Source organism: Dendrobium catenatum, unplaced genomic scaffold, assembly GCF_001605985.2.
Source record: "Dendrobium catenatum unplaced genomic scaffold, ASM160598v2 fragScaff_scaffold_1605, whole genome shotgun sequence".
NCBI classification, from domain to species: Eukaryota; Viridiplantae; Streptophyta; class Magnoliopsida; order Asparagales; family Orchidaceae; genus Dendrobium; species Dendrobium catenatum.
In genome coordinates, this window is record NW_021320067.1 from 24,267 (window position 1) to 48,517 (window position 24,251).

General features: G+C 35.6%; 1 protein-coding gene across 8 annotated transcripts in view; it reads right to left on the reverse strand.

Moving 5' to 3' along the window:
• Positions 1-1,366: 1,366 nt before the first annotated feature.
• The window catches only part of LOC110101415 (cycloartenol synthase), a 61,935-nt gene continuing 39,050 nt past the window's right edge, over positions 1,367-24,251 (reverse strand). For all 8 annotated transcript variants that reach the window (XM_020829306.2, XM_020829304.2, XM_020829300.2 and 5 more), the window contains 6 exons: positions 17,645-17,691; positions 17,417-17,560; positions 17,088-17,265; positions 3,225-3,305; positions 2,220-2,303; positions 1,367-1,900 (listed from right to left, as the gene is read on the reverse strand). In XM_020829306.2, coding sequence (XP_020684965.1) covers positions 1,784-1,900; positions 2,220-2,303; positions 3,225-3,305; positions 17,088-17,265; positions 17,417-17,560; positions 17,645-17,691 — 651 coding nt within the window. In that variant the 3' untranslated portion in view covers positions 1,367-1,783. The remainder of the gene's footprint in view (positions 1,901-2,219; positions 2,304-3,224; positions 3,306-17,087; positions 17,266-17,416; positions 17,561-17,644; positions 17,692-24,251) is intronic.

Consider the following 24,251-nt stretch of genomic DNA (forward strand, 5'->3'; position numbering starts at 1 on the left):
GTAACAAATAATGATTCCAAAAATATTTATATACATACATCTTTTAAAAACTATCAAAAATAACATATGAAATATATTTATTTTTTGTTCAATATAATGAAACAAATTCAGCAAACTAAATAAAAATATATTTACAAGATTAATCGATAATGATATTATGATTTGATTAAAATAATAATAATAACTTGGGATCCCCTGGGATTCTTTATTGGAGCTGAACAAATAATAGAAAAATAAAAGTTAAATGTCATAAATAAACATATAAAATAATTATATATTTTTATCATACATGTTGCAAAATATCATTTTATTACACTGAATAACAAACACTTTTATATTTTTTATTCCGGTAATTTTTTAAGGGATAAAAATTTAAATATTTTAATGACTAAATAAATTTAAAAATTTTATGTTAAATTAATTAGCATGAAAAAGAAAGTCAAATTCTATAAGATTTAAAATAAAATGAAGTCATTAATATATTTTTAACACAATATTTCTAATTTTTTGAATTAAATATACAAAATTTAAGTTTAATATTAAACTCTAATATTAGCACCATTATGTTATTAAATGTTTAAAGAATAGGATCTCATGCCAATAAAAATTAAATTTTATATCACCATACCAATAAAAACCTCTTTTTAATAACAAAAACAAAATTATTCCCAATTGACTTGCTTGTAGTTTTTACATAGAAAGCCATTTATCAAAATAATAATAATTTCATTTTATGTGGGAAAAATCAGCATATATTAAAATTGGGTATTCTAAATGCATTAGATCAAATAAATAATCATTTTAAAAATATATAAATTTCATTTATTAACAACCAAATGAGATATTTAATTACAATCATTAGGGATGTTAAGTCATACAACATCATCAGCCAACTAAAGCAAATGATCCTTGTCATGCCAGTTTGCATGCCAGTTTGCATGACGGATCCTTCAAAAATATTAACATAAAAATTATTAGAATTCAAGAAATTGATTACAGGGAATAGCATTATTATTAAGACGCCATCAGAATAACTCTATGTGGCCTAAGCTTCAAAATTTTCATCCAAATCCAAAGTTTATCAAACCCAACATCTTCATTCTGTATTCCTGCAGCTAATGCAGAGATAGTCTTTCCATAGCATTTAGAAATCAATTCCAATTGATCTCTATTCAAACAAGGATTTATTGGAACTGACATAATCAGCTCAATCGGATGTTTTCCAAAAACCTATCTCAGCTTAGATTCATCCCATTTCCCTTCTCTTATGAAATTACACAAAACTTTATTATCTTCACTCATATCCGCAACCAACGTAGGCCATTTCTCCAAGCTTTTGTCTAAAATCAATACATCTTCAATGGTATTGATATCACACCCATTGTATATATTCCATCTAACAATTGGTTTCAAACTTTTTGATCCATGTAATATAATTTTCCAAGTGGAGGAAGAATACGACTTGTTTTCAGAATTCACTATCTCCTTCAATATCGAGAGGATTCTTTTTTCTTAGCCCCTCTATTATCCCAAAAAATAATGGATGACTTTAATCTTTAGTAGTGGGAATACTCCCACTGCTGTATTTTTTCAGCACACCACCCCTTCTATTACAAATAATAGAGTTACATTTGCCTAAAGACCTGAGCTCTTTCTGAAGTTTAAATTTAGACGTACCAAAGTTGGAAACAACCGGTTATATGCCAGGTCTATTCAAATCCTCACTAGTAATTTCTCCTTCTTCAACATCTTCCACACGAACTTCAAGAAGGTACAGTTGATGTTAATGGCTAGCCCGCAGGACCCGAGTCCGATATTCTCCGAGTGCCCATACTGGAAATATGTTCCGATATGCTGAATAGCTGATCATGCAGTTTCTGTTGAAAACTCCCATAATTTCCTGCATCATGGAAAATTGCTCGTCAGGTATGGCATGAAAAACTTGTAACTTCTAATATTAAACAATGTTATAACTTCTATCATATATCTTTAATAACTTTAACATTTCTTCAATACTTTTTCTAAAATATTGTAGTTTATTTGGATAGTTATTGTTAAAAATCTATTTAACGATGAAGGCTTATTCCGTGTTCAATCATACATCATATATACCCTCGCAGGAATAAAAAATGAAAAAAGAAATGCCATTTCTTAGACTTATAATGCTAAGCTTGTTGATGAGTAACTCATATATTTTGCTATTAAGCTTTAGCAATTACCTGTTGAGGAAATTCACCACTCTCCAGCTGCATGTTAATCAAGGTTTTTGCTGCTCGATTTAATGGCTTTGGATCCCTTTCAGCCTGCTTGATGGAAAAAGGAATTAGATGAGAACATGCTATGCAGACATTTAGGTGAAATGTTAATTGTTAATTTGTTCGCCTCAACACACATTTCATATTTCTGATGAATATAAAATTTATGAATTGCAAAATTGTCTCATAAGATTTTCAATAAAAAGAATAGCTCAGCCACCAACATTTTTATGTCTATTAAAAAACTTATTAGCATGGATCCTACGTTTTTGTGCCAAAGATGCATTAAACCAAATCCAAAATAACAATGTTAACAAATATCATCTACATGTGTTATTTGCATCGATTCTAGTAAATAATTCACATGCAAGGGTATGTACTCGATTTTTTTTTGAGTTTGCATGTGAACAGTAACGTTTTGGATGGCCACATTAATATCCAAAGCATTTTTTTAGCATGCATATTGCTGTTATGTAGGCATGTGTATGTATATATGTAATTTTTTCTACTCATCTGTATATTTATTTTTTCTCAACACTTCTTTTATGTGTCACAAATCCCAGTAATATATATGGTTCAAACTTCTGTTTTGACAATCAGGTGCATAGTTCCTAACTCTAAATCTTGTTAACAAGATTAAGATGAACATAAATGTCCTATTCTAATTTAATGTAAGGATTATGTCCAATTCTAATTCAATTTAAGGATTTGAAGATTCTGAATAGAACATATTGCTTAAAAATAACGTGCGAGGAACACAGTAAAATAAGATTCATAAAAAATGTGACCTAATCACATAAAATGAGAATATTCATTTGTTGCCAATCCTTTCTCAATGACCAAATTGATAAATCAGCTGTATAGGTACTACCCAATATGTGATTTTCAGAAGAAATATAATTTGATACTTTATTATCACAGAAAGAAATACAAATAAGATGCATTTGAATAATTAAATATCATAAATACCTGTCCAGCATCTATTAGAGCTAACATGGCCCATCCTGTGTTCACTGCATGAGAACGACCTCCTTCAAGATTTGTGTACACCTGGTTACAAGAGTCAACGAAAAGGCTGTTTGATTATTACAATGATTCAGTCAGGTCTATACATAGACTAAAATGCAACTAATATCTGAATAATCATTCCTTGCTCTTTAGCATCAGTTTACCACATCAAGGTGACATGGGCTCAATGAAGTGAAGATCACCAAGGACTGAGGCAACAACTAGCATAGAGATTTTTTATTATATCTAGCATGAAGAATGTAACCAAGTCATCAATGAAGCTACCAAGGATATGCCGATCATGGCATAGACTTTGCAGGGTAGAATAAACAAACTCAAGAGCTCAGGTCAAAAGTTTTTTTTTTTTTTTTTTTTTTTAAATTGATGTATTCATAACACCACAGGTCCACAATTAAGCTCAACTTCTTAGGAACGTGCTGACTAACTAATTCTTGAATTGTTGCAATTCTTGTTGGTGTATTCCCAGTCTTATTTGCCGCCATAGTTGATTCATAAGCTAAATATGTCCAAAGTAAAGCAACGCACAGAACTTTTCTAGTATCTCATACATAAAAATTGGAAAATAGTAAGAAGCAAAAGACAATTTTCTGAGTTATGCCTCATAATGGACCAACTGACTTAGTCTGGGCAGCCCATTCAGTAAGATTTTCAGTTTATTGTTTGGGATCCAAAAAGAGAACAAATGCATTTTTAGAAGGACCAAGGTTGAGAGTTGAGAGTTAAATAATTATATCGATCATATATCCACTTATGTTTACTAACTTGTAAGGGATTTGCATACTATGGGGATGGAGAGAACCAAAATCAACAGGGGATTGACTTCAGCATATAACATAAAAAGTTTCTTAAAGGGGACTTTGTTTGAATATATTTTGATCAAATTTTTACCTCATGTTCATCCTACTTGTATTGAGATTAATATTGCTTCAATAATGAGGTGTCTGCCAGCATTGATTATGAAATTGTAGGTTTAATGAGGATCCAGGATGTCACAACTCAAACTCTCATCCATCAGGATATTATCCACACAAGCCACACAATTGTGTTCTCTTCATGCAACTTCCCAATCAAGTCACATATCCTGAAAGTGATCCATCAAGAAGTTTAACTTTGAAGTTCCTAACAAAACTCCAACCATCATACTAAAAGGTTGCTCGATACTTAGGAGTTATGCTTCAATATACTTACAAGATCTTACAATTTCCCCCCCTTAAGGAATTGATGCCATCCTTTTTTGCCTTACAAAACCTAAAACATTCCACCAAGCATATACAGGAGGAATCTAAAAATGACTCGCATTTCATAAAATTTTGTCCCAATGGGTTCAGAGGTCCTTATGGTACAACATGTTATCCTATAATAGCTCTCATCTTTTATTGTTGTATTCTGCTAATACTATATGTCATGCCTAAAACTCACATTCATTGAAATATTCTCAGCTAAAACTCACATTCATTGAAATATTATCAGCATTGACCAAACACGCCTCATGATTTTATCCTATTGGTTTAACTTTCCTAATAAGCTAGCATGAGCATACTTAACTTTGAAGTTCCTGATGAAACTTAGACCATTAAAACAAAAAACTGCAATGTGTAGCTAAGGCGTCGTATAATGATGGGTATATCAAGACTTAACAACAATTTTGGCTTCAACTTAATAATTACAACCCCACAAAGGAGCATAACACATCAATATCTCATAGTCATCATCATAATAATATATTTTACTTCTTTGAATGGCTGGGTTTAAAGTAGGTTCATTTATATTGTTTCCAAACTTTGTGCGAAATAGGTAAGATGGAGGTTCTACATATGAGCATATGCAAGCAGAACTAGCGGCTAAGGTGGCAAATCATAAAGAAATTTAGAATAAAGTAATGTGTTTAACCTATCAAAGATGCTAGGCTGGTAAATCTACGAAAATATTTATAAATGGATCATTAGGAAGATTAGAATGGTAATGTTGGCTCCGAAAATTCGGCCCCAGCCTCCGCCTGACTTGTTTTTTTCTTTTCGGGGGAGTTTTAACAAAATAAGTTTCGGGGTAAATTTTGGAAGGCATATGGGTTTGTAGATTAGACACTACCCAGAGATTTCGCCCTCATTTTGCGAGGACTTTATAATCTGAGTTATGGTTTCCTATAGGCGCAAGCCCCTATAGTTATACCCCTCCCAATCACGAGAGAGAACTTTCGATTAAGGCTAGTTGTCAATCAGATATGTAGAGAAACACGTTATCTGGCATATAGTAGCAGCATGGGTTTAGAAATGGTTGGAGAATTTGAAAATTTGAAGGATTGGAAGATTTGGAGATTCGATATTTAAAATTAGAAATTGCACAATCTTACAATTAAAGCAGATGGTGAGTAAATGGATTATGAACCCGATCAAGATCCCCTGGTTCCATCATCCCGGGCCATCGTGGTCCCTGGTCTACTTAGTTAGAGGAGGTAGTCGACCCAACCTGACAGAAAGATCCTTGTCGGCAGCCATGGGTTGCTTCGTCCAAGGGGACCTTGTAAGACTTGGGGTAGATGTTTATCTAAGGGGACAAATTTGAATCCACCTTAGCTAACAGAGGGCTTTGTGCCCTATCGATAATATCCTATTGATTTATATCTCAAGAATTTGATGCCACTAAAGAGCGTATTAGCTCTGGCCATAACCGGTATTTCGTGGTGCCATTTGGCGACAAAACTACTCGGTTCAGAGAGCCCCGGGTCATAACTGTTTATCCTACAGTGCCATTTAGCAGCAAAACCACCGGTCAGAGGACACATACCATGTCCTAACTAGCATGAGATTATTTGAGAATGGATCCTAGTAATATTTTCGACCAGGCATTAGCTCTTTGTGAGCTAAAATAAATTTTAATTTGTCCACCTTGGCAAACTGTTGCGGAGGATGGATGGATTTTGCTTTAAGTATTTTGATGGATTTATTTCAATTTTAAATATTTTTGGATTTCTAGGATTTTTTGAATTTTTGAGTATTTGAGATGACATTTTTGAAATATTTGGAATGGATCCCTCCGGTTGAGATTTGCATTCAACACAGCCATCATCGGGGTGTTTGGGATCATTTTCATTTGATTAAACCTTGTCGACCCTATCAATTTGTCGATAGGGGATCTGGTTTCCTATTCTTTATGCCTTTGTTAGTGAATTCTCTTGATTATAGGCCTTGAAGGCCTAATATGAATGTATTAATTAAATATGCCGGTTTCCACAAACATATATTTATTTGATGGTTCGAATCCTGTCGACTCCTATTGATCCGTATAGAATGATCGGATTCGAACTTTAATTCACTTATTGACCCGCGCAACATCCCTAGACGTCACATGTGTTCCTACAACATGCTCGACGGGGCCCGTGTGGATGTTTGGGGGCATTTTATAGTTGTTTGTTGAACCTTGTGGACTCCTATTACTTAGGAGGATCATATTCGAATTTATTGACCCGCACAGAATCCCTATACGTTACGCGTATATCAATAACACGCTCGCTGGGGCCTATGCAGGTTTTATGATTGTACTTGCCCCTTTGTGTACCTATGTGCATACATATTACGGTGCATGTGAAGGGGGCATTTTTGGAATATTTATAAACACCTTCTGTCTGCTTGCATGGATGTTACGGATCCGGTGGCATATTGTAGTAACTTCTAAATTGAGTTGTTTATTGCTTTGTACAGGTAGACTGTCGTGCACTACTTGCATGATTTATGCAGGTAGATTGTAGTGCACTAACGAATCTCCTACTTTTGCAGAAGCTCGTATGAACTTACATTCACTACAATCTTTGTATATTTCATTGTTGTTTTGGTCCTTACAACATTTCCACTACTGTTGTAGGTAAATGTATTCATTTGCAAGCTCAGGTTGACTACAGGATACTACATTTACTGAAGTCTTTCTGTATCTACCCATGGGTGGTATGTTGCATATACATCTGTATTCGTAGAGGACTCGTATGTATTGCAGATCTTTTTGAATACTTTTATCGAAGCTTCCTTGAAGATATCCATAGGACGTTTTTCATCCTCATTTGATTCATCTCATGTATAAGTATTGAATGCAAGGCATCATCATGTTCATTGTACATCAAATCATTTTGCTTGTAGGGGATCAATGTGTTTTTCTTACATTTCAACTTGCATTACCAGTGAGAGGGCCACACTTCAGCCTAAATTTGATATTTCATTTGTACTACTTGTATGCATGGTTTAAAATTGCGCAATATGAGGCTCACCTTGAGGCCCGCCTTTGCGCAATTCCAGTAAAAAATGCCTCAATACTTACGCCTTGAGTTTTTTTTATGAGGCTTGCGCCTCAACTTGGTTGAGTCCCGCCTCGCCTCACTGCATGAGCCTTACCCCTCACGCTATATATATATTAAAACTTACATAAATCTTGAAGTAAATGCCCGATATTGAACTCTATAGGAAAGGAGGAAGGGGAGAGAGCAGTTCACCATAATAATACTTTAAATGAAGAACCCCTTAGTGATGATCGTGCTGATGACTTACGAGTTCTTATGTGATATGTCATTGTTATTTATTTTTGGAAATCGAAATTATGTGTTAATGAAAAGAATACTGGGGTTTCAGAAAGATAGAATTTTGAGTTGAATTATATTTCATGTTGTCTTATTATTGAGATATTTTGATTTCACTTCATATCTTATGCTTTTTTATATTTTATATTATTCACTCATTAGTATATAACAAATTTATCATTTTATATTTACGCAATCTTTTGATTTTGAGGCTTACGCCTCAAAACACCCTGAGGCTTACGCCTCGCCTCACGAATGAAAAACGCCTCAATACCCGAATACGCAATTTTAAACATAGCTTGTAGGCTAGTTGACATATTCATCAGTGTGCTGATGTAGATCGTCAAGCAAGTTGCATTTGTTGTCAACTTCTCTCTATATACGTTGACTACTATTGTTCACAGGGAATTATCAGATTCATTCGAAATCAAGTGACACTGATTACATGAGAACCGCATTTGCTTACATGTACATCACACTTCTTATGAATTTCATCTTGATGATTGAAGTTTATCATATGTATATATATTCTTTTTGTCCTTCAACCATGCATTTCATCAAATGAGAGTTTCAGGTTCTTGCTCTTCGTCTTAGGCTTTACTCCATGTAGTTCACTTTGTATACTGATTGATATACCCATTTGCACATCAATTTGCATATACATGAATCCACATGTTATTGCTTATGAATGATATGCATGAATCCTTGCATGCTTGCATGATATCTACTTGAATGCATCTAAATGAACAAAGTGGCTATCTAATATTCATTTGAAAGTCCTTGTATTGTTGCTCATAAGCATTTCATTTGATCTTTGCCCATTTGGGTTAGAACCCAGAAAGATTTAAGTCATATTCGCAGTTTTCAAATCAAGTTCAAGTCTGAACTTATTTCATTTAGATTTAAGTATTTTGTTAATCATTTGAAATCCATTCAGCTTTAGTCTTTAAGCTCAAGTCCAAAAACATATTCAAATAAAGTTCAGGCTCAAAATAAGCCTCTTTCGTTTGTTGAATCTCTTGTTGTCCAACTCAAGTATTTGCTTGAGTTCAAATTGTCCAAGTTCAAGCTCTTATTTGATCAAATTTGAGTTCAAGTGTTCAATTCTTTGAGTTTAAACAGTCTCCTGTTGTCTTGTAGAGTTCCGGTTCATTTGTGGTTTCTTTATATTTTATTTAAGTTTGAGCTCTCTTGTATATGATTCAATTAGGTTCAAATTATGTTCTAAGGTCCACAAATTCCCGTTGTCTTTTGAGCTCAATCAAGTCTAGGTACAATCTTGTGTTCATTCGAAATTTCGGCAGCCTCCTGGCGTCTCCCCCGTTTAGAGGAAACCTACAAGAAACTGAGCCTTCCCACCACGTGCAATAAAGGCGTGTATGGTAGGTGTCCCTCGGACGAGGACACCGCGGCCGTGATTTTTCTTCCTACCAAGCGCAATAAAGGCGTGTATGGGGTTTTTGAAGGTATATGTTTAAAAAGACAATTTGCTTTCCCCTCGCTCGAGTGTGCTTATGAATAACCCCGCCTCGCCGTATGTGCCGCACCGGGGTCCCATCCCACATCGCGCAATAAAGGCGTGTATAGGCGGTTTTCCGGTGTGCCACGAACTTTGAAATATGGCTTGTAGGTGATTACCCGCCTCGTCGTAGGCGTCACACCGATGTCCCATCCCACTACGTGCAATAAAGGCGTGTATAGGCAATTTTTTGGTGCGCCACGAACTTCGAGGGCGGGAATCTAAGTTTAGAAAAATCCGTACCTTCACGGGGTTGGGACGTCAGTGTGGAAGACTTGAAGATCGAGATGAGAGGAGCATTCTTTTTTTATATATTAATTAAAACTAATAAATAAATAAATAAATAAACTCTCTCCCCTTTCTCGGCACAGGAAGATTTGGCAGAACAAGCGCGCGTGAGGGATAAAGTTACCATCACAGTGCGAGCTCCTATCCTTGCTTCCGATCAAAATGTCTAACTTCCGAACCCGACAGGAAAGCAAAGAGGAGTTAAGCCGGTCTCTCCCTCCTTCCCCTCTCTCTCTCTCTCTCTCTCTCTCTCTCTCTGGATTGAGGGAATTGGGAGGCCAGCGATAGAGTGGAGTTAGGTTAGGCTAGGGCAGAGGTGAATCTTGCGATGGATTGGGGATTCGGCGAGTAGATTGGGGACCGGATGGAAGTTAGAAGAGGCGAATCGAACGAGTCTGGGTGCTGTTCAGTTCGGCTCGGGAGTGGGATCTACGGTCGAGTAGAGGAGGAAAGGAGAAGCTGCGGGATTTTCGAATGTGGAGATGTCGGGAATGGAGTTTGGGGTGGCAGCCGAGCATGAATGAGAGCATCGCTCTCATTTTAAAGGCACGAAGAGGGTGAGGATCGAGGCCAGTGCGGGAATAGTGGAGAACCACTGTTTCGGCGCCGATTCATCGTGATTTCGGCAGTATTCCTAGATCCAACAAACATGAGATATGTACGCTATATTTGGCTTTTTCTCTGTGTAATTTCTACAAAGGTTAATAGGTAAAAATAAATTTCTTTGTTAAATTTAGAGAATTGGAGAGGGAAAAAGCTTCATTTTATCATACAAAACTATCCCTATTTATAGATCTATACAAGATGTCTTGATAAAGAAACAAATAACTATATAATAATGCATAATTGCCTTAATATAATCATTTCTAAGTCAGCCACCCGAGTATGGAAGGAGATCAGCATGATCCAGGTGAGCCTTTCACAGATCTCCATGCTGGTCGTGGGATTAAGAGCCAAAGGACGGTTGAGAATTAACAACGTGATTCAAGCGAGCCTCCCACATATCCCCATGCTAGCTGTGGGATCAAGGGCCAAGGGACAGTTGGGATTTAACACTCCCCCTCAAGCTACAGAATATATATTGGTCATTCCTAGCTTGATAATCAGTCCTAGTTATTAAGTCCCTTGGTAAGAATGTCTATAACATCAGTTTCATCCTTTTTCTGCACCCCATGCATCTTGGTTTCACCATCAATAAACCCACACTGCTCTTTATTTAAGAGCAACACCTCTACATCACCATCATATAAAATTTTATGCATTCTTATACTTTGATCAAAAGAATCAATAATGTCATCATAAAACCTCTGATCATTGGGCCACCAATTTTTTATTTTTGAACCAACAATTGTGTCATCCAAGCCTTTCCTATGCTTCCGGGATCTAGAAGCCTCTTATACGCCCTAAGCGCGCTTCAATCTTGATTTTGTTTTACTGGTATTGTTTGCTCAAGAAACATTGCCCTTAGGCACGAACCCCACTTTCCAAGCTTAGGATTTCATTCTCCTTAAGGCATATTGATTTTTAATTAACAAAATTTTCTCTGAGGATTGTATCAAGGTTTATTTAGATCTAGGTCATTACTTCCTATGTGCACAAGTCCTTATAGTTAATTATCCCTACTACTTTGTAAGAGAGAACTCTTGATTAAGAATGAATCACTTTAGCGTAGCTTCAAAATTTTAAATATTTTAGTCTCAATTATGAGGGATGAAGGTAGACCCGATCAAGATCCCATGATTTTGTCGTCCCAAGAATACCGTAGATTTCAATCTACCAATGCTAATGCACCATTGGTTGCAACATCCATGGAATCTACTTAACAGCCATGAGTTGTCTCCTCTCAAGAATCCCGAGTAGACTGAAGTGATTAAATATTGATTTTTTTGTTTTGATGTGGTTTGAAATTGGGGCTTATATCTGTTAGAATGTCCATCAATTTATTCAATTTGGGGCTTATGGCTCCTCTTAGGAGTTGCCCGTAGATTTGATTTAATTTGGGACTTATGACACCACTTAGAAGTTTCCCATAGATTTGATTTATTTGGTTTTACAACCCTGCTTAGGAGTTGCCCGGTAATTCGTTTAGTTTGGGGCTTATGGCTCCGTTTAGAAGTTACTCGTAGATTTGATTTAGTTTAAGGCTTATGACTCTGCTTAGGAGTTGCTCATATATTTGATTTAGTTTGGGGCTTACGACACCGCAAAGGAGTTACCTGTAAATTTGATTTAGTTTGGGGCTTACAACGCTGATTAGGAGTTGCTTGGTAATTTAGTTTAGTTTAAGGCTTACGGCTCCGTTTAGGAGTAGCCCATAGATATGATTTAGTTTGTGGCTTACAGCTTCGCTTAGGAATTGTAGATTTGATTTATTTTGGAGCTTACGGCTCTGCTTAGGAGTTGCACGATAATTTAGTTTAGTTTGCAGCTTACAGCACCGTTTAAGAGTTGCTTGTAGATTTAATTTAGCTTGGGGCTTACGGCTCCGCTTAGAAGTTTCTATGTAATTTAGTTTTGGAATGGGGCTTACGACTCCGCTTAGGGGTTGTCGAGTAATTTACTTTTGGAATGGGGCTTATGGCTCCATTTAGGAATTGCCTGTAGATTTGATTAAGGAATTATTACTTCATTTAGAAGTTCCCAAACAGTAGGTCTTACCTCTTCTTTTACGAGTAACCTGTAGATTTGAAGTTTACTAGGACTTATTACTTCACCTAGAAGTTCCCTAATGAACTGGTTAGAGCAGATTTTACTTCTTCCATTGGAAGTTGCCTGTAGTTTCATATTTAGTTTGAATTTGATTTAGGGTGAGTTACTCAATTTAGAAGCTCCTTAACACATTAACTCTAATAGGTCTTATTGTTTTCATTGAAAGTTGTCTGCTTATTTAGGTTTGTTGCATTTAGGAATACTTGCTTTAGTTTCACTTTCTTCCTGCTTCAATAGCTTTCTTTTTTTACTTTAGCACTACCATTTTAGTTTCAGTACTTTGCTTTTAACACAGTAGTTTTGTTACAACACATTGACTTCTACCTTAACACTGCTGCTTTGCTTATAGTACTAAACTTGTTTCGATTTATTTGTTTGCAGATATTTGGAACCAGCATTTGTAGGAGCTTGCTCAGAGTTTTGTCTTGTCAGTTTGAGTTTGAGTTTTGGGATTGGAGTTTTGAGTTTTGTATAAGGATTTAGTGTAAATACTTTATTTATTTATTTATTTATTGCATTTTTTAATTAATTGAAATTTTTTTAACTCATTTCGTTTCATTTCAATTTAATTAGGGGTGTCAAATACTTCCCCGACTTAAAAAATTCGGGTTTGGGTTAACCCATTTACAAACGGGTCGAGTTCGGGTTTTATTTTTTGACAAAAAATCAGGTATGTTCCAGGGTTTGACCCGGTATTGACCCATTAACCCGTTCTAGTTGCCCTCAATTAGCACCGCACGCACACATCACGGTCGCACAGCCCACTCACGTAGTCGCCCGCTCCACCCAGTCCGTCCAGCCTCCAGGTCGGCCTCACCACAGTTGAATCGCCGCACATATGACACATGCACACCCGCACCCATAGGCCGCAGCACCTCGCACGCTCTGCTTGGCGGCCCAGGCCTGCCTCGCCCACTCGCTTAGCCTCGCTCTGCCGCTCAATGCTTGTACCCGAGCACTCGGCACTTGCACGAATCCGCCATGCCGTTTCGCTTGTAGTTGCCAGGCCGATCTTGAGTTGGATCGGGTCAACTCGGTAAACAAGCGGGTTGGGTTCGGATCTGAATTTCTGACTTGTTTGCAAAACCGAGTATTGTTTAAGTCAACCCGTTTAGAACCGAGTCAATTATGGGTTCGACCCGAATCCGACCTAAAACCTAATTTTGACACCCCTAAATTAATCAACTAATTATTTAATTAAAATATTTTTCATGGTTATTCAATTAAATTAATCAATTATCATTTATTTTTAAATGAGATTAAAATTTTTAATTATGAATAATACATTTAAATTCAACAGTGCTTTCAGACTGGTTTTAAAACAACTCTTAAATTATTTTTAATTTGCACTTTCTCTATTTTTTTAATTAATAAAAATGTTCCTTTTCATTTTTCTCAAAAATTCGATAGTCCCCCGACGTCCCCTCCCCATTAGGGGTTGTTGGGACGGTACTTACCTTTGATTCTCCGGCCGAATCTAAGATACAATAGCGTGAGGTCTTCAATTTAATCATTCCTGGCCGGATCAAAAAGATACAATGGCGCGAGGTCTTCAATTTAATTTCTTCTCGATTGGATCTAAGATACAACGGTGTGAGGTCTTCAATTTAATCATTCCAGGCCGGAGCAGGTTTTCAATTCAAATTTACCTTTTTCTAGTTATCATTATCATTATTATTATTATTATTATTATTATTATTATTATTATTATTATTATTATTATTATTATTATAAAATATCTTTATACAACTCTTTATATTCACGGGCAGTTGTAGGAATTGTTGGGTAATATACAAGATTAGAGATGGGAGCTTTCTACACTTACGATTGGAGAAGACAGAAATAAAGGTGAAGTGGCCTTTCGTGAACATACCAAAAGTGGATGTATGATTATTGTTGTCAATTGGAGTAAATGGGTGGATGGGCCGAAGCTAATTGGCGCACATGGGCTGGTGCAGCAATTCGGACGACGGGCTGGTGTAGGAGCAGCCACGTGAGTGTGGGAGTGCAGATTGGTTCGACGATTCAAAAGGTAGGCTCGTGCAGAAGTAGTTGCATGAGCTAGTGCGACGATTTGAATGGCGGGCTAATGCGGTAGAAGCCGTGTGGGTGTGGGAGCACGGGCTAGTGTGGTGATTCGGACGGCGGGCTAGTGTAGAAGTAGACGCATGGGTGTTATATGTAGTTAAGCGGGCTATGCATGAGTGGCGCTCGGACGAATGCAGGCAGGAAAAGATGATTTAGTAGAGAACATATGAGAAAGAGCGTGAATTCCTTTTTTCTATTTCCCTGTATTTTGTATTAACCAAACGGGTGTGTTGTTCCTAAAGCATTGCATCCGTTCGATCAATCTCTGAAACAATGCATCTGGTCATTTAATTTCTCACATTTTTATTTTACATTAGTCAACATGTATCTTTAACATTGTTATGATCTTTAAAAAAATATTTCATGGTAGATTTTTGAGACGAGAAAACTAACTCTAATTTCAATTTTTTATCTTCAGCCTTAGCATGCCCAACTCCTTTCTACTTTTTAGTGACAGCAGTTTGCTTGTTTTCCTAGAATCTCACTCTAACTTTTTTAGATCCATTTCTACCTCCATTACTTGAAAGTTTTTGGTCAGAATTACTCCAAGCATTTATCTTATTACCAACTCCATAATGATCATTGCTAATTAACAACTGCAATGAAGCATTTCTTCCTCCTTTGCGAGAACTTAGATATGACATTATATCAGGCTTTGTTATACCATAATCCAAACTATGTTTAGTATTAACTCCTATGATGGTGAAATTCAACCTTTTACTTTGCAGCCATGGAATCACCATTCCCATTCTGAAAAGATCCATTACTCATCAATGGTTTGGAAGATCATTCTACAACAACAATAGATTTTTCAAGATAAAAAATTTCATCTTCCTATTGTGCAAATCCCTGAGGCAAGTTGTCAAAAAGGAACCGCTCAAATAATTTATGATCAGCTTCCTGATTTTCACTAGAAGCATTCATTTCATTCTGCATCGAAGTGTCGGGTTTCCTTGAAATATAGCAACAACAATTTTGTTGTATTCACTTAAAAGAGTACCATTGCCATTAAATAATTTAGCCAAATAAGGCTTTAGCTTCAAGGAACAATTAATAAGCACTTTCTCAACTAGCTTCTTGGTTGTGTGAAGAATATTATTTTCAACAACTTTCACACCATCCAACAGACATGAAAGAAGCTATCTAGAAATACTTTTAGTCTGCTCCAAAACAAATGTCATGATTGTCTTCAATGAGGAGAAGATAATATCATAATGCTTTAACCTTACTGTTTTCAGGAAATGATGAAACATTTCTAATATGAAATCATCACAATCAAGATCTAACATATTTGGGCCTTCGCAACAATTTTAAGTATTAAAACTCTCTTTGGAAATGAACGGCTTGACATGTCATCCAAATTCTTGACATCTCATCCAACAATCAGCCCAAATATCTTCATCTTTATATCATCATCATATGGAGCATCTGGTGTTGTTATTCTTATTATTTCACTAGGAAAAGATGCAATGGAAACCTTCACATCCATTTTTGATTGTCCAAAAAAATCTGTGTCAGTCAATGCCTTCAGAGCAGACTGATTATCAATCAACATTGAAGTAGATGGAGATTGCTCCATTCTTCACAATAAATTTTCAATTTTAAATGGAGGAGACATAAACTTGTTCCTGATGTCTTTGACCCCATCCTCTAGTATTAAATCATCAGACAACATTTGCATAGATGTGCACAAGAGAGGCCACAGGTACGACAATAAGTGCACCAAGTTCTCTGTAACTTACAGAGGCGCATAAGGCCATTGATCCAAGAGTTCGACTCTTCCGAGGCATGCACACCGAAAAATTTTTGCATGACTCCTACCGGCGCTCGGTTATGCTTCCGCGTAGGTAAGAACACACATACACACAAACTCAGCCTCCTTCGCACGTACAAGGTTTCCTACTCGCTCCTCTCTGTTGTGCTTCAAGGAAGAGACGCATGAAGTAGATGACCAAGAGGAATGCCGCTCCTCTCTCGATCGCATGCAAAGACGAAGACTGAGCCCGATGCCACCATTCCCACAAGGAGGTCCTGGCTGCTGTCCGAATGCATGAAAGAGAAGGTCTTGCACTCGACTTCTCTCGTTTTTGCTTAGTCGACTCTGGACATCACACACAAGAACAAAGACCAAGCTCGATGCCGCCATTCGCAGGTGGTCCTAGCCACTTTCTAGACGCACGATTTTTCATCCCGTGTAGTCGCACATATGCGAGAGGAGGCTTTTGCTCAGCTCCACTCAGTTCAAAATGATCATACAGTCAAGCCTACAATATTATTTACAAAAGTATAAATAAAAAAAAAATTAATAATTTGGGAGGAAGGAAATAAGGAATGGCTATTTTCTAAAAATTTTAACATTATTGAAGCTGAAATTAATTTTGTCAAAGAGAAATTTAACATAACATAATCCATACACCAAGAATGGAACCCACGTGATTAGTTTACTCTTCCATCAAACTAGATAATGAACTACTATGAATCTCACGGAACCACATCACAACATTAGAGAAAAAGGAGACTGCAAATCAAATTTTAATTTCATTATTAGAAGGCAAAAAACAAATGTTGGTAAAACTTTAAATATAAAACTCTGTAAGTGGATCTATAGTATTCTAGTATTATTTGGAAAAAATATTACCTTATCTTGACAAGATAGATAACTCTCCCCCCAGCCACCAGAAGCTAGTTGTTTAGATAACAGGAAATTACATGCTTTTCGGATAGAAGGACTATCTTGATATGATTTTCCAGCAGCAATCAGTCCCTTCACACCAAACCATATCCCATATGTGAAGCAAACAGCCCAAGAACCATACCTGTGGACAATTGCTTCGCAATTTAGTTGCAATTTATTCACGATGAAAAACTGACACATAATGTTTTATGATGTGCAAATGGCCTTGGTATGTAAAAGTATAACCATTACAGCCTAAGACTTCCCTATCAAATACAAAATTGAGTACAAACCATGAACCATCTGGTTTTTGTATCTTCTCAATGAAATGAGCTGCTTTTTTAATGCAATTATCTATCTCCTTTCTTCTATGTCCAGGGTACAATTTTTTAAATGCTGTAAGAGCCTGAATTGACGCTGATGTACATTCTACATATCTGTCATTGAAGTTTGGCATAACAAGATATAATATAAATAAATATCAAGCATATTTAAGAAAATAAGGTGCGTAAATCTCTTACGGATAGTCAATAACTATGTCTCCAAATGTCTCAGCAGGATTGATAATCTAAAGGAAGAAATACAAGCATTTCAGAAATATTTCCAAGACATCCAAGTGTAGGAAAACGAAAAAAAGAGATTGGTTCATGAAACAAATTGTATTAGAGATCATGCTTATGCTTTGTGTCCCATGCAAGTTTTTCATCAGCAACATTGCAGATTTTCCTAGTTGCAATTACTTGGGAATAAATAAGGTGTGTATGTTTTGCACTCATATCATTCTTTTATTGCTATATCACAGATTGCGGCTATAAATATGTTAGAAATGGATTTGAGCTATTGTGTTCATCTATGGATGGATTGAATAGGTCGTAATCAGGAAAATTGCTGTAAATAGCCTTAGCATGTGTCATTGGCCTATTCGGGGTAAAGCCTTTACAAGGGTTACTGAGGCAACACTACTATAAATATGGTAAACTTTTGAAAAGTACATTGCGGTAACGATTGTAATGATGATGATCATGATTGTGCACCCTTCCCAGTAACTCTTCCTTGAACAAGATTATGGTTCACATATTTACATGGAAGTTTTCAAACATGGGATAATAAGTGTTTAGCACATTTTTAGATGTAATAGGCCTGCTATCTATCAGTAATATCATCACCCCCATTGAGTGGAAATAAAAATATGTTACTATTATTTGTCTTCTTATGAGTAGCCGTCACTTATAATTGAAGTAGAGTTCACAATAAAATTTGAATGAAGCACATAGTTTTTGGTTTGAAAATAAGATTTGCAATTCATTTTAGAAATGTCAATTTCTGGTCTATCTTCATCAAATCCGCCGCCCAGCAACCAAGTAGAAAAAAAAACCTTCCTCGCTCCCTTCTCATTCTCTCCATGTAATCAATATTCCTCTGATCTTCCCACCAATATATGAAAAACTAATTTCTTCTAGATTGTCTTTCATTTATCGGAAACACTCACCACCCCACGCTAATGGAGATTTACAAGCTTACACTCATCAAAAATATTGAGCAAATAAATAATCTGAAGAATATCTTAGAATGGATCAATTTCAATCTAGCTTCCACAATTAACCTGATGCAAAAGATGGAGTTTTGCTTTGAGTATAAAGTGATGTATATTTTTTTGTAATTTAAGGGCTTCTTTTGGGTATTGCTAGTAGATTATACTCTTTTTATGTACTTGTGGAGGGGTGTATGCATAGGTCATCTTATAAGGGTGCATTTTTATTATAGAAGACCAAGAGTTGGTTGTATTGGAGTTTAAGAACCTCACTATTCAAGATTTGGAAGCAACTCCCAAGATCAAAATATTAAGAGTTAATTGGGTTGGCGGGCTATAATTCCTTTTAGTTAAAATATGATGTTACATCATCTAGTAGTAAGGGCTATTTATTTTAGTAGATCTAGTGGGGAAAAGGGCATAAACCTTATTTACTAGAGTTATTCTCTTCAATAATGATCAACATATATTTTACCCATCATTGGGAAATGCTTATTAGGTAGGCTTCGCCTGAATTCAGGCTTTGAGCTCGATTGACTTAAAGAGGTTGACTCTCAAAGGGCAATTGTGTTTTTTTAAGAGGGTTGGGTTAATTGGTACATGGGGAAGAGACTTTTAGCTTATAGCACAAATTCCTAGGATTAAGCATTGGTTTGGATGCAAGCTTTTAGTAGATTTCATAAGTCAACATGAAATTGAATTTGGCAGTTCACTGGTTGACATGACTCCAATAGGGTATGTAAACTTAATAATAGTGGGGGTATCACACGAGTCAATAGAGCAACAACTACTGGGGATAAACATGAGGTTAGCATATTTGACTCAGTAGGGGTTGATATATTTTGATTGACTAGTGCAGGTAGCCTTGACAGTTTATAGCCTTTTTCATACAGTCAACTACAATAGAATTGAGTTGGTCATAGTTCTTGATGGCTCAGCTATGAAATTTAAGTTTGGGCTCCATTTATAAGGATGGGACATATGATTATATTTTTTGTGAATATGTAGTATAATCTCATCTCAATTTGGAGAGAGAGAGAGAGAGAGAGAGAGAGAGAGAGAGGGGGAGGATGTATTTTGATATGATTTTCAATAGTAGTTGGAGCCATTTGAGCTTAGAGATGAGCATCATTGGGAGCATTTGATATTTGTAGATCTTTCGATTTTAGTAGTTGGGGGTGGGGTGGATTAGTTTTATCTAATCCAGGGAACCTAGAAGGGTTCTATATCATTGTCTAATCATTATATGTCATTTTCAAGGCGGCCAACCGAACCTCATCTCAGGGGAAAATAAAATTTAATTTGGAAGATAAATTTAATCTCATCCTATAGTGAAATTTAGCATTATTCTGTTACGCCTGGACCGGTCCCAGCTGGACCGGTCCGGTTCTACACCCGACGAACCAACGTTGGGTGGAACCAGACGGAACGCGCGGAGCGCGTGTCGGGGGGCCCAAACAGCGGCTAAAACGCATGGGGGAGGGAAAATTTTTGAATGGGAGGCTGTTTTAGGAAGTCCATTATTGTCCTTTATGATTATTTTGTATAATTAGGAGTTTTGGGGGGATTGGCTGCTTATCTTGAATTTGAGTTTTCTCTTGAGATCTAGGTTTTGTCTTGGGCTCTTGGCTTCGCCGGAGACTTTGGAGAGTACGTTCTTCCTCTCGAATTGAAGAACAAATTGTATCTTGCTATTTGTTTCGTCTACTAGTAAAAATACAAGTCTTTGCTTGCGTTGTCTCCCAATATTCTCGCAATATTCACTGTTTTTCCTGCGCATAGTTGCTGTCCACTGTTGGAGACAGCAGTTTTCTCCTTGTTCGGCTTCAGTTTTGGTTAGGAACTACTTGAAATCAAGTATTTCCTATCATATTCTAGACGAACTGGTGGTTTGAACACTTTGGGTAACCAGTAACTTAAGATAATAAAAACACAAGATTAGCTTGGCTCATTTCACAATTTTGATTGAAAAAAAGGTGAATAGGCATTTTGCAATTTTGAAAATATCCTTATTTTGAAGAAATGCAATTTTACCTTAAAATTTTAATTGGAGGTAAATATTGATGGTGGAGACTACCCACTAAAGTTGAGAATGTTTCAATAAAAATAGGTTTTTGGATTTATTTTCCAACATTAGGAAATGACTCTGAAATCAAATAGTTACAGTAAATAAAGCTCAATGAAAAGAGGTTACAAAACATTTCATAATTTGCACGATTCATTCAAATTTCTAAAAATTTAGCAACAATATAATAATTTTGTGATAATTTGAATTTCAAAAATATTTTACTTTGGTCTAATTAGAAAGGAGGCTTGTTTGTCAAATTATTTCTATTTTTGTATAATCCTTGCGTATTATATCATCTAAACAACGAGGGATGTTTCATTAAAGACAAAGGAAGATATTTGAAAGCAGGGAGGAACAAATTTGAAAAGAAAGGAAAAAGAAATTTGAGTTGGAAATTCACTCTTTTCGGAAGCCAAATGAAATTTAAGTGAACTTCGGAGTTCCTATTTTATCTTTTGTTCAAATCTATTATTTTGATGGAAAGGAACAATATATGAATTTCAATAGAAAGGAAGTTCATGCTTGAAGAAATTTTGTGAGTGAAAACTTCAATTCAAAGAGAAAAGAGTGAAGATTTAAATTATTGAGGTAATTATAATTTCATGAGCTTTTCAATAACTGTTGTAATCATATTAGGGAATAATTTAATGTTTTCATTAGCAATGATAAATTAAAATTAAAGATCTTGTGGAACAATGGAGGATTGATTAACTTAGTGTATGAAGGTGACATCTAAAGCTAATAAAAGAACTTAAAAAGAAAATTGGAGGCAAGAATTTATTAAAGAAATATTTATATGAAAATAGTGAAAGTTAAAAGATGATAATAGTTATATGTTTGTATGTAAATTTAAATTGTTGTAAGAAAGATTATCTCAAAAGTCAAAGATTCAAAAGGAGCTAGAGCCGAAATATTCAAAGTGGGTAATTGATATTATTTTTATAGATATTCCATGATTCTATTTTCTTTCATACAGCCTCCTGATTATTCATTCAATTACAAATGTTTGAAGGTTAAAGTTAATCATTAAAGTGATAAGTAAATTAGTATATATATATATATATATATATATGAAATATACGAAATGTGTGTATATATTAAATTTATATACATGGAAAAGAAGAAGAAGAAAGAAAAATTTTAAAAAATGTATATTTATTTTTATCGAAAAAACATATAAAGACAAACCATATGATTGAAATAAAAAAAAATATAAATATGAAAAGGGAAAAGTATATGCATGCAAAATTATAGGAGTTCACCCATTATGGTACTTGCTGAGGAAGCAACGTACTCGTGCATGTTAATAGAAAAGGAAATGAAAATGGAAATAAAAATGTTTGTACCTTTATTGGTACATTTAAACGGTACTTCTGTACTAATGAAAATGGAAATGGATTAAATATCAAATGAAAATGAAAGATGTACAGTGGAAATGGACAGATGAAATAGAATATAATGTAATTTATATAAAAAATAAGTTGTAAAACTTACAGTATATGAATAAAGATGCATATTTTAGTTATGTAAGAAAGTTAAAGAAGAAAGATGTATGTTTATTTTATATGACTAACTATTCCATATGAAATGGTGAATACCAACTAAGTTTACTTTGTCAACTCACTCTATTAAACTAACATTTTCAGGTAAGTCTCCTGTTAAGTGAAAATGAAATAAAGAGAGAAGTATGCCTACAGAAGACGGCGTTCAAATGAAAACATGTATTATATATAGTTTATGTAAATGATAAGTTGTGAAAATTGTTAGTAATATGTTGAAAAATTGTGTTAGCGGCTCTTCAATTTTATTTCGAAGATAGATGAATGTGTTTCAGAATTTGAGAGAAATGTTGTAATCGTCCGACTTTTTGTTCCCGTCTCATTAGTTCGAGTAGCCGAGTCTGGTCGTGACATAACATATAATACTAATGCAATAAATAAGCATTAGGAAGAAAAGGTAAAATTAACTAAAGTCATAGATAGAGATCTTGTGATAACAAGTAACAAAAAAGCCCGACTTCTACTAAAAAAAAGTACAAAAGCAAGTAAGCAGTGTAGTGGAATAGATGGGGAAAGATTATAGGCCCATGTGGTCACAAAAGAAAAGACAAATGAAAAAAGGTGGCACTTCAAAACATAAATTGTTGGAAAATTTGTGTTGAAATGGGGAGGCAAAAGAAAAGAATTGGTTACGGGAAGAAAATCACAAAGAAAAAAGATGGCAACTTGAATGGACTGCCCATCAGCTTTTCTTTTCTTTCATTTTTTTATTATCAGTTTTGGTCTTGTAGCTATGAGAGTGGAATCAAAAGAAAGGGAAAAATAAATGGAAGTGAGTTCACTTCTTAAGCAAGTGTTTTTTTTGTCTTGTAGATCTAATAGGGGAATCACAAGAAAGGAAACAATATGGCAATGATTTTCCTTTTTGAGCAATTCTGATCCTTGAATGGAGATTATGACAAAACAGTATAATAAACTTTTTTTTTTTCATGTGGGGGAGATATTGACAAACATACCACTGATTTCTTATGTATTTACATATCTAACACCTAAATCATTTATTTATATATACAAGGCTCAAAATTTTAAATCACATAAAAAAATATACAAATATTAACTTATTTAAAGTGAAATATGTTTTAATGTGATTTAAATAGTAGAGTGTTATATAAGTAGATATATATAATTAAATGTTAGATATGCAAATATATCATAATTCAATAGTAAGCATGTAAATCCTCTTTATTTATCTTTTAGCTAGAGGAGACCAAGAGAAAACGAAAAACTCAATAACAAAAAAAAAAAAGTATTGAGGAAGACAAAGATGGAGGGAAGCTAAGATAGAATCATACCATAAATGGACAAACATAATTATTTTTTCCTTGGGTTCAGAAGAGTAAAAACCATTAGAAGTTTAAAAATAATATGATAGATCGGTCCAGGAGAGACCAATCCAGCCCACCCAACACTAGGGCCGGCCCCTTATTTACGGCTGGCGTAAGCCTGCTGTTTTCAACCCCTAGTGGGTTCCACCCCCTTCCTATGGGGTCCATAGTTTAAGTAGAGAGAGGATAAGGGATTCTCTGTTTAAAATTGCGCAATAAGAGGCGCGCCTCTGCGCAATTCTGTCCAAAAGCGCCTCGAGGCGCACGCCTCACCCTGTGTGAGGCGCGCCTCAATTGCGCAATTATGGGTGAGGCGTACGCCTCATCCAAATGGTCTTACCTTCTTAAAATCAACCATTAAAAAAGCGGACGAGGCGTCCGCATTGAGTCGTGTATTCGCGTATAGGATTAGGGCTTCCTGTGAGAATTGAAAGGCGAACTAGAGGCGAAACCGTGAGGGAAATAGACGAAGCTATGAGGGAAGGAGACGAAGCCGTGAGTGTAGGAGACGAAGTCGGAAGGAGACGACGCAGGGAAAGAAACGAAGCCGAAGTTGTGAGTGCAGGAAACGTTCAGGCATCGGTTAGGTCGGAAGAGCAGGTACGCGGTGTTGTGGCCTTGACTTTGACGTGCAGTAACGAAAGC